Source organism: Dromiciops gliroides, chromosome 4 (genome assembly GCF_019393635.1).
Source record: "Dromiciops gliroides isolate mDroGli1 chromosome 4, mDroGli1.pri, whole genome shotgun sequence".
NCBI classification, from domain to species: Eukaryota; Metazoa; Chordata; class Mammalia; order Microbiotheria; family Microbiotheriidae; genus Dromiciops; species Dromiciops gliroides.
Window position 1 is genome coordinate 117,604,200 of NC_057864.1, and position 12,278 is coordinate 117,616,477.

The 12,278-nt window shown below is 38.1% G+C and overlaps 1 protein-coding gene across 1 annotated transcript in view; it reads right to left on the reverse strand.

Moving 5' to 3' along the window:
* USH2A (usherin) overlaps positions 1-12,278 on the reverse strand; it is a 1,082,898-nt gene that overhangs the window by 876,097 nt on the left and 194,523 nt on the right. Inside the window, exon 13 of the mRNA XM_044004202.1 lies at positions 2,386-2,569. Within this exon, the coding sequence (XP_043860137.1) occupies positions 2,386-2,569 (184 nt within the window). The remainder of the gene's footprint in view (positions 1-2,385; positions 2,570-12,278) is intronic.

Consider the following 12,278-nt stretch of genomic DNA (forward strand, 5'->3'; position numbering starts at 1 on the left):
AAAACACAGGTGGCTTGTCAGACTGGGTAGAAGGAACCTGTTTTGGCTCTAGGGAGCAAGAGAGGAATATAGAAGAAAGGAACAAAAACATAAGATATAACTGAGCAAAGTGAAGAGAACATGAGGGAAAGCAAGAAGAAATGACATCTGTGACAACTGGGAGAGGGTCTTTAGGGGGTGCTCAGCATACTTCAATAGAAAGAACAAACAGGTGACAATTTTCCCCCAAACAAAAGAACACAATGACTCAATACATGAGTTTAAGTCCTGGGCCTAACTTTTCTCTTGCTCCATAACTATATAAATTTCCTGAGATATGTGGATATTCTTCCCTCAGCCAAAAAGAGATAACCACATATTTGATAGTTCCCCATATTTATAGCTATTTCTGCACTAAAGCTTAAGAGTATTTTGAAACAGTAAATGGCATATGTACAATAACAACCAAAAGTCATCAGGGAGATTTCCACATCTTTCAAGAAGTGGGAAAAAAAGACCCTGTAAAGATAAAATGAATTTTTATCATTTTCCAACTATGAGAAAGAATAAATCAAGTCTTTTCTCATGATCATACTTCCAGACTCCCTCTTGACCTTTCATGCTAAGGAATTTCCTTTGTAATGATGATCAGTGCTAAAGAGAAAAGACACAACTGAAATCATCAGTTACCCATGAGTGGGGGGTGGGGGGGTGTCATTCCAGATGCACACACATTCCACATGTCGAGTTTAACAAAAGCACAATCATGCTTATATCCTTTGGTGGCACAAGGACACCACAGCTTCATTTTCCTTTCCCAAATCAAGGGGACACAGCATGGAACTAAGTCTTAGAGGAGAAAGGAAATCTCTAGTGTATTCACCTTGCTGATTCTGTTAGCCACAATAAAGGAATTTTTCTCCATACTGAAAATATAAAATATGGAGAAGTTTTGAAAAGGAATGGTGGGGAGTGCAAAGGCAATCTCACCATTCCAACCTGCTCCTCAATTCCTTTCCAGTTCTTACTCTGTCTCCATTCCCCTTACCACTCACCCTTAGATTGAGAGCTGGAAAGGACCTTAGAGGTCATCAAACTCAATACATTCATGTAACAGATGAGGAAATTGAGGTTCAGAAAAGTTAAATAAGTTGCTAGGGTCACACTGATAGTTTATTTCAGGGGGGGTGTTTCAAACCTGGGTCTTCCTGATTGAAAGTTCATTGCCCCCATCTACTATACTATTTTGCCCCACTCTGCCAAAAAAAAGAGGGTGGGAGGTTGAGTATCACAGAAACAATGCAAGTGTCCACACCACTTTCCCCTACCCATAGGGAGGGCATACATTTTCCCTCATTTACCAGCTAGATTTTTAGCTTGTATTTACCCTGTCTACACTCTAATGGAGGTGTTAATGAGTATTGTCATGGCCAAAAGGCAGGCAGCAGGAGGGAAATGAGAAGATGAAAAGAGCTTGGATAATCTACAAACCCTTGAATAATCAGCAGTGGACTATGGACTAATTTAGGGGTTAGTCAGTCAGCCAGCAATATATGTGTTCATATACTGAGTGCCTGCGGGGTGCAGAGCACCATGGTAGCTGCATGGGGATGAGAATAACAAAGAAAGAAGTCACAGTTCCTACCTTGGAGGAGATTATAATCTTATGGGAGAGGTCAGATAAATACACATAGAAATTCGGTAAGGACACATTTTTTTAACAGCACACAAACGAGTGCAAATTAATACAGTATAAATATCTGTTTAAAGGCAGAGTGAGCCAAATGTACTAGATTCAAAAGAGTTAATGAAGCTTTGGAAAATGTTTCATTTATTTCTAGGTTACACCTTATAGACTGACAAAATTAGCTCACTGGTAAAAATAATAATAATAATAATATAGAAAAAACAGGCATGCTCATCTGCTAGATCTTAAACCTCTAGGAGAAACAGCCAAAACAGAAAAGCAGCCAGCATGAGGTAAGTTGAGGGAGATGAGTTCAGGGTATCTATAGTGATAATAGGGAGTGACGGTCTTTCAGCACCCAATAGTTCTCCTTCTTGGAGTTTCAAGAGGCTGACATTTGGGAATTTCTGTAAAAAGGGGGGAGGAACCAAAACTTCACAGTGAAAGCCCAAGATTTAGAAAAGAGCCTTATTTAACACCAATCATTTTTTAAAGCAACTGCGTTAGGAAACCTGCCGAGAGCCCTGTGACATATTTAACATCAGAAGCAGAGGTCAAGGAGACATAAATGTAAGCATGTGAGTAAATTGAAAAGATTATCTTTTAGAGGAAATGATGTTTTGAGGCTGCCAATAAAAATTTCAAAGTTAGCAAGCAGAGGTAATTGCCAAGATAATTAAATCAGAAACATTTAATTATTAAAACTAATAGATGTTTACCTCCCAGCCAGAGGATCAAACCCAAAATAATGGTCCTTGCAGTGGTCACACCTCTGTCCAATAATAGAAGCATCTTGGCAAATGCACTGACCAGTTAGGCTATTACAGACCTGATGAACTGCACCAGCTGTATGGCATGAGCAGGGCAGGCAGCCAGTTTTATTGCCTGGAGAAACATAAAAACCTAGGAATAAAGAAATCAAAGTATTATAAAATGTTTTCTTTCCTTTGCCACCATCCTACCCCACCCCCTTTTATTAGTTCAGAATTGTGATTTTATCAGTGTAGGGAACTCCCAGTATGGAAACTCTCTCCACTGATGAATATGGGTAACTCATCCACAACTTAGATCATAACACCATGTATTTCAAGCAATTTATAATCTTAAAGAGGGTTTCCTTTGGCAATGAGAGATTAAATGACTTGTCCATGGTCACATAGCTCATATTTGTGATAGTCTTCAAACAGTAGCTAAGCTAGCTGGGTATATCATAGTGGGGACCAATCTTTCACAACTAGTTGGCTGCTAGAGTCCCTTTGTACTCTCAGATTCTGCATCAAGGGAAGAACTTAAAAATGGGTCATCCTAGATCCAAGGCTAGCTCTCTAAATATTCTGTTATACTCTCTTTTCCCCTTTAATAGAGAAATAACACCATCATAGAGTTCTATCTCACATCTTACTTAGGTATAAAGCATGGCATATGTGTTCTTCAATCGCTGTATAAATTATCACATAAGGAAGACTTAAACCAATGACAGCTTGTGAGCTGCATACAACTACAAGATATTTATGATTTCTGTGGCATCTCATGTGTGGATCATGACCTTTTGAAACCAGGACAAACCTAGGATCTTGTTAGGTGTTTAGCATCATCAGAATTTCATGTTTGGGGGTTGTTTAGGGACTTCTGGGTTTGATTTTGCTGGGTGAAGGATGGTGTGATTGAGTAATATAAAAGGAGAAAACACCGATCCCATAGGAACATAGAATGGCACAATGGAAAGAGTACTACATGTGGAATTAAAAGCTGAGTTCAGATCTTAGTTTTATCACATACTACATGTATGACAGTCAAATCACTCCCTCTACTTCTCACTTTCCTCCTCTGTAAGATGAGAGGTTTGGATGAAACCATCTCAAAGGCCTCTTCCAATCCTACTCTAAATTCTAAATTCTATGAACTTCACCCTTACCCCTTAATTTCCCAAAAATCATGTGAAGGAGAGATAACAATTTTAACTTCCATCATTACACTGGTAATCAATACACATATACTACACATTAGCACTATCCTACACAGGAAGAAATTAAAAGATTTTAGGTTAACTATGGTCACTGTGCTCAAAAATTTTACATTTAAGTGGGGTGAAAGGACAGAAAAATACAAATATGGCATAAATATATAGTCAACTGTCAATTATTTATGTAATGGAAAAGAGCAAAGAGTAATTGGAATTCAGAGATAACCCTAAAACCTCATTTAAGCCCATAGTTGCAACCTTCTCCCGTACCAACCATTTTGTCATAGCTGCTAACAATTAGCAAAATTGATTGGTCTGTATTTTCCATTCTCCCATAACCCCTGTGTACTCTCTCTTGGAAATGTTAGCAAGCTTGAAAATGGAAAATTGTGGTCAGCAAGAGGAAGGAGATAAAGTCAAGGGTCTATCCCACTCATTCAGCACTAACTATACACAGCCTTGTATTGTAGTAATATTTTTCATATGAATATGTCTTATATTCCTATGTAAATAGTAAGCTCTGAAAAGAGGGAGATCATATCCTATGCTTTTTTTATAATCCCCATACCATTAAAGGAATAAGAGGGAGGTAAGAATCTGTAATTTCTTCAGGGTAAACTAGATGCAATTTGGAAATACTCTCCCACCGATGCATACTGACAGTTAATTTGCAATCAATAGTTTAAGAGAACTGCATGAAACATGGAGATAAATACATATATCCATAATTCCAGTTAACATGTCTCAGTTATACATTGTCTCCCCTTTTAGAATGCAAGCTTCTTGGGGTAGCTAGGTGGCTCAGTGGATAAAGCACTGGCCTTGGATTCAGGAGTACCTGAGTTCAAATCCAGCCTCAGACACTTGACACTAGCTGTGTGACCCTGGGCAAGTCACTTAACCCTCATTGCCCTGTAAAAATAAAAAAAAAAAAGAATGCAAGCTTCTTGACAGTTAGGACTCTCTTTCCTCATCTATAAAATGAGCTGGAGAAGGAAATAGAAAACCACTCCAGTATCTTTCCGAAAAAACCCCAAATGGGGTCCTAAAGAATCAGACATGACTGAAAAATGACCCAACACATCAACAAATAACTAAAGACCCCTTGCAGACACAAATTACTTAAAATATATTTGCCATACATTCAAATGTACAATTATTCATTTATAAAGATGACAGTATTGAGTGAATGCATTTTGTGTAACGTGACACTTTGAGGATCATAATATGGTGATAAAAGTCTTCTCTATGTAAAGGGAATTAATCAATAAACAAGCATTTATTGAGGAACTTTTGTGTGTCAGCAAGTTCCTGCTATCAACAGGGACTCACATGCAACTGAAAGAAGCTGGAGAAAAATCACACAATAGTGCTGACTGGGCCAATTACAAGTTTATATGACATCTCATCTGTGTTCTCAACTGCAGCAAAATGTACTTTATTTTACCTTGATTCACTAAGGAAGCTAGATGGCTCAGTGGATAAAAGGCTGGGCCTGGAGTCAGAAAGATGTGAGTTCAAATCTAGCCTCAGACACTTAGTAGCTGTGATCCTGGGCAAATCACTTAACCTTCTGTTTTCCTTAATCCACTGGAGAAGGAAATGGCAAACCACTGGAGTATCTTTGTTAAGAAAACCCCATGGACTACAGTGGTATAGTATAGGCCACAGGATCATGAAAAGTCAAACATGACTGAATGACTGAACATCAATTAATTCACTATCCCACTCACTACATGGCTTTTCCAAACTTTTTCATTTCTCCTTAATCCTCTCACATCTAACCATGCCCTATGCTCTAAATTGATAACTTTGCCTTATATTTCACTGAATATGTTGAGGCCATACACAAAGGGTTCCCTCTTCTCCCCTATTCCTCATCTTTTATTACTCCAATGTTTTCCATAGCTATGTCCTTCTTCACCCATATGCTACATGAAGAGATGGACCTTCTTGCCAAGGCAAGCCACTCTACATACATAAGGGATCTTATTGTATTCTGTCTTCTCAAGCAGACTTCTCCCCCCATTATCCCTACTCTTATTAATCTTCAGTCATTCCTTGTCTACTACCTGCTTTCCTACTGCTTACAAATATCCTCATGGCTCCCCCATCCTCAATAAACCTTTATTTGATCTCTCCCTGCCAGGTACCATCCCATATTTTCCTTCCTTTTTGGATAAATTCCTTGAGAAAACTACCTACAATAGATGTCTCTACTTCCTCCCCTCTCGATTTTTTCTTAATTCTTTGCAGTCTGTCTTCTGACATCATCCAAGAAAGCTGCTCTCTCCAACTAATGATCTCTTAATTGCCAAATCTAATAGCCTTTTCTCACTCCACATATTTCATGACCTTTCTTCAGCCTTCGATTCTCTCTCTCTCTCTCTCTGTGTGTGTGTGTGTGTGTATTTCATGACATTACTCAAACATCCTAGACAGCTTAAACTCCACATTTACCTTCCCCGTTCTTAACTCACTAATTACTAGAGAGGGTACAACCATCCTCCCAGGCTCAAAACATAGGTGTCATCTTAGACTTCTCACTCTCACTTCCCATATCTATCTAATCATTTGTCAAATTCCACCATTTTATAACATATCTCATACACAACCCCTTTTCTCCTCTGACACTATAACAACTGAGATATAGGTGTTCATCACTTCATGCATGGACTATTTCAATAGTCTGCTGGTTTAGTCTTTTTTGCCTCAAGTCTTACTCCACCCTGTTCTCTACTCATCTGCCTAAAGTACTGTCCTGACCATACCACTCCTTACTATTCAATAAACTCCAGTGGCTCCCTATTGCCTCCAGGATCAAATAAAAAATCCTCCGTTTTACTTTTAGATCCCTTTGCAATATTGCCCCTTAAAATCTTTCCAATTTTCTTAGACCATACACATACACTGAATTCTTTGCTTTTCTTCATACACAACATTCTGTCTCCCAACTCACTCTCCTGGAAAGCTCTCCCTCCTCATCTCTGCCTCTTACCTTCCCTGGCTTCCTTCAAGTTTCAGCTAACATAGCACCTCTTTAAAAAAAAAGCCTTTCCCCAATTTTCATAGCCAGTGTTCCTGATAAGGGCATCATATATAAAATATAGAGAGAACTGAATCAAATATATAAGAATACAAGTCATTCCCAAAATGAGAAATGGTCAAAGGATATGAACAGGCAATTCTCAGATGAAGAAATTAAAGCTATCTATAGCCACATAAAAAAAATGTCCTAAATCACTACTGATTAAAGAAATGCAAGTTAAAACAACTCTGAGTTATCACCTCACACCTATCAAATTGACTAATATGACAAAAAGAGGAAAATTATAAATCTTAGAGAAAATGTAGAAAAATTGGAACACCAATGCATGGTTGGTGGAGCTGTGAACTGATTCAATTGTTCTGGAGAGCAATTTGGAACCATGCCCAAAAGGCTATAAAATTGTGCATACCCTTTGACCCAGCAATACCACTACTAGGTCTATATCCCAAAGAAATCATAAAAAAGGGAAAAGAACCCACATTCAAAAAAATTTATAACTGTTCTTTCTGTGGTGGCAAAGAATTGGAAATTGAGGGGATGCCCATCATTTGGGAATGTCTAAACAACTTGTGGTATATGAATATAATGGAATCTATGGTACTGTAAGAAATGATAAACTGATGGATTTAAGAAAAAGCTGAAAAGACTTACATGAATTGATGCTGACTGAAATAAACAAAACCATTAGAACATTGCACACGGTATCAACAACACCGTGTGATGATCAACTGTGACAGATTTAACCATTCTCAACAATACAATGATCCAAGACAACACCAAAAGACTCATGGTAGAAAAGAGTCTGAATGCATATTCAAGAATACTATTTTCACTTTTGTTGTTGTTGTTTAATCTTTCTTATGTTTTTTTTCCTTTTATTCTGATTCTTCTCTTACAACATGACTAATGTGGAAATATGTTTAACGTGATTGTAATGTATAACCTGTAGCAGATTGCTTGCTGGCTTCGGGATAGGGGAGGAAAGGGAGGTAGGAGAAAAATTTGGAACTGAAAAAAAAATCTTTACATGTAATTGGGAAAAAATTTTAATTTTAATTTTAAATGATGATGGTACTTACTTTGCTGGGCTATTGTGAAGAAAATTCTTTGTCCGGTATAAGGTACTATATAAATGTTAGCTATTATTATTGTTGCAATAATCAACCTCATGGATGTTTTGTAAGGAAATTTCCCTTTAAAGTACTGTATAAATGTAGTTTACTATAAAAAAAGATGAGCAAGATGCTATCAGAAAAACCTGGAAAGACTTACATGAGCAGATGCAAAGTGAAATGTACTGTATACAAAATAACAGAAATGTTGTAAGATGATCTGCTGCAAATGACAGTTATTATACAATGATCCAAGACAACTTTGAAGGACTTATAAAAACTGCAAACCATCTACAAAGAAAGACCTCATGGTACCTGAATAGAGATGGAAAGTATATTTTGTTGTCATTGTTGTTAGTTCCTTTTTCTAAAGTTTTTTGTCTGCTATGTTTTGCATGATGGCACATGTATAACTTATACTGAATTGCTTGAATTCTTAAGGGGGAATAGGGAGGAAGGATGAGAATTTGGAACACAAAGATTTAAAAATGGATGTTACAATTTGTTTTTGTAAGGTCGGGAAAAATTCTAGATAAATAAACAAATAAAAAATTCAATCTAAAAAAAGGGGGGGAAAGCATTTCCCAATACTCTTTAATTTCAGTGTCTCTCCTCTGAGATTTTCCCCAAATTATGATGGATATCTCTTATTTGTACACAGTTGTTTACATGTGGTTTCTTCTGTTATATTGGGAACTACTTGGGAACAAGGATTTTTTTTTTCTTGTTGGTGTGCCCATCACTTAACACAGTGCCTGAAAAATAATAGTAGGGGTTTAATAAGTATAAGTTGACTAAAGGACTGAGAAGTGCTAAAAGGTTATAAAGACAAAGGAGTGAAATAGCCCATGCCCTCAAAGAGCTTACAGGTCTCCCTCTAGCTTAAAAAAAATACCCCTCATGCATTCTACCATCCCCACAAGCTATATCTCTCCCTTTTGACCAAATTTCTGGGGGATTAAAAACTGTCTATGCTATGTGGCAACATTGAATCTCATGCTCTTCTGTGCCCTCTACATTTTAGCTTTCAATTTCACTATTCAGCCAGAACTGCTTTATTCAAAATCTCAATTTGAAGGTGAATGACTTTTCTCCATCTTCCTCCTTCTTGACTCCTGCACAGTATTTGACACTGTTGGCTACCTCTTTCTCAATAGTTTGAATTTCCATGTCTTGATTTACCTCCTGCCTGACTATTTTTCAGTCTCTTTTGCTAGATCTTCATTCATGCCATGCTCTCCAACTGTGTGGTGTTCTCAACACTCTCCCACTTGATGACTTCATTGGCTCTCAGAAGTTCAGTTATTATCTTTATGCTAATCACTCCCAGATTTATTTATCCCAGCCCTAGTCTCTCCCCTGAGCTTTAGACCCACATCACCGAATGTCAATCGAACATTTCAAAGGCATCTCATTCAATTTGATGTCTCTAAAGCACAGTTCTGATCATCTCACTCCATTATTCAATATGCTTCAATGGCTCCCTATGACCTGGAGGATTAAATATAAAATCATCTATGCTCATTGGTATTGAAAGTCCTTCATAATTTGTTTTCCTCTACACCTTAGTCTTCTTCCATCCTCAAACTTTCTCTGGGATTCAGTGTCACTATTCTCCTTGCTCTTCCTTGTATAAGATACTCCATTTACAGACTCCATGCATTTTCACTAGCTATCTCCCATGCCTAGAATTTTCTTCCTTCTCATCTCAAGTTTTGGGATTTTGTGGTCCCCAAGACTCAACTAAAAGCTCACCTTCTACAAGAAATCTTTCCCAATCCCCCTTTAAGCTAATGCCTTTCCTATGAGATTATTCTTGACCAATTTATCCTGTATAGATCTTATAAGTGCAAATTTGTTAGCATGTTGACTCCCCATCAGAATCTGAGCTCCATGGGGACAGGGACTATCTTTTGCCTTTCTTTGTATTCCTAACCCTTAGGATAGTTACAGACCCATAGTGGACATTTGATAAATGCTTAACCAAATGATTTTTCCCTAAATCTTCCTCTCCTAAGATTTTTCCTGTTTCTGTTGACAATATCATCTTTCCGGTTTCCCAAATTCAATGTCATGCTCAATTTCTCACCCTTTTTCACCTCTTATATCTAACCATTTGCCAAATCTTGTTATTTCTAACTCCAGAACATCCCTTGTGTATATCTCCACTCAATTCACAGGCCTACCAGCCTAATTCAGGCATTCAACACTACTTTCTTGGATTATCATTTTATTGTTCAGTAGTTTCAGTCATTTTTGACTCTTTGTAACCCCATCTGGGATTTTCTTGGCAAAGATACTGGAGTGGTCTGCCATTTCTTTCTCCAACTCATTTTACAGGTGAGGAAACTGAGGTAAACAGGGTTAAGTGACTTGCCCAGAGTAAGTGTCTGAATTTGAATTTGTACTCAAGAAAATGAGTCTTCCTGACTCCGAAGCTGGCACTCTACCCACCATGCCACCTAACTGCCCTGGATTATTGTAATAGCCTGCTAGTTTCCCTGACTCCAGTTTCTTACTACTCTAATCTATCCTGTAACTAGCCTTCTAACTGATTTTTCTAAAGTACAGGTTGCCCCCCATGTTATTGCTCTACTGGATAAACTCCAGTAGGTCCCTCTTATTTCTATGTGCAAATGCTAACATCTTCAGCATTTAAAGCCTTTCTCACCCCAATCCCATTTTACCTTTCTAGGCTTATTATACATCATTCCCCTACACTCACTCACTCACTTACTTCCTCCACAGATAAGATTGTCCTTATTACTGTTCCTCATTCAAAATACTCCATTTTCTATCTCCAGGCCTTTGCACTGGCTGTCCCCCATATAAACAAAGCACTCCCTCCTCACCTCTGCCTCTGTTTAAACTTTGGTTCCCTTCAAGACTCAGCTCAAGTATGATCTACTACATGAAGTCTTTCCTGGTCCTCCTCCTCCACCCAGGCACTAGGGCTCCCTCCATAAATTACGTTCTCTCTGCTTTATATTTGTTTTGTCTATACCTATGTAACAGGATTTTAAAGTCAGGTGGGCTTTAATGGTGTACTTCACTAGATAATAATATCAATCCTTACCTTTTCTGCTACTGACTCATTTCCTTGTCAGCTCTAATCTTGGGTTCTAAGGCAATGAAGGGATAAATTTGAATATTTCATAAATTAGCAGAAATTCACAATTCACATTCATTAATCAATTAGATCTGAGCCCCCCAACACTATTTACAAATAAACTGGAAAAACTGGGTTTTTTTCCAGAACCTTTCACTTTAGTTTGGATATGAAACCCTTGTCTCAAAGATTTCAAGAAACATTAGCATTGCCAACTTTATAATTTCTTAACAATAACAAGTAATGCATTGTAATATTTCAACATTGTACTAGCTATGATAAAAGTCATAATCAACATCACTTCTATCTCTACAATCAACCTAACCATAGGCAACTGATGAATTCTCCAAACAGACTGAAATCATACTTCAGCTCTCTCAGGATGGCAGCTGCAATTTCTTCTCAAGTTATCGTCTCCACAAAATAAGAAAAAGTAGTTCTCTCAAAATATCTTTCTCAGTTCTCTTCATCCTTTCTCTTTGTGTCTCATATCATCTTTTTTTTCAGTCATAAGTTAGCTTTCTACAGAATGACAATTAAATTGCTACTCCCCAAAATTTGATTACTTGCTCTTTCCAAATATTTGGAGAATTTTACTGTCAGTAGGGCACAGTAAAAGTATTCAGAGTTTCTATGAGAGAGGCTCTCAAAACTGGAGTTACACCTATATGTGCATATGTTATCTGCCCCAACAGAATGTATGACTCTTGAGGATAAGGACTGTTGATCACTTTTGTCTTTGTATCACCAGCATAGATAATGGCACATCATGACTGCCTAATACATGATGGTTAATTGATGGGATGTTTCTTTTTTTTTTTTTTTTTTTTTTTTTTTTTTTAGTGAGGCAATTGGGGTCAAGTGACTTGCCCAGGGTCACACAGCTAGTAAGTGTTAAGTGTCTGAGGCCGGATTTGAACTCAGGTAGTCCTGACTCCAGGGCCGGTGCTCCATCCACTGTGCCATCCAGCTGCCCCGATGGGATGTTTCTAATGGATAGAAGCCAACAAATTCATAGAGGTACTGAGCCCATAACTTTATCATCATCAGTACATCTCAAGGTGATGTAAAGAATTGTTATTTGAGGTTTTTATGCCTTGGTGCGCACTGGCCTGGGGCTCCGCAAACCTCACGTTGCTCCACCCACTGGTTGTAGCCATTGCCATGGTGCTGGCACCTCATGTCATCACCACTTGTGGACGCCTACGTGGGCCTGGCAAAATTATAATAATTGGAAGCCTGGTGAGGGCAGTCATGTGACTGTCATAGCAGCCATCCCACTGGCTGGGGCTGTGTGGGTTTTTTCTGGGATTGGGGGAGGAGAATTGGGCATTCTAGCTGAAACCTGGAAGGCGACAGGAGTTCTGCTGCATCTTCTC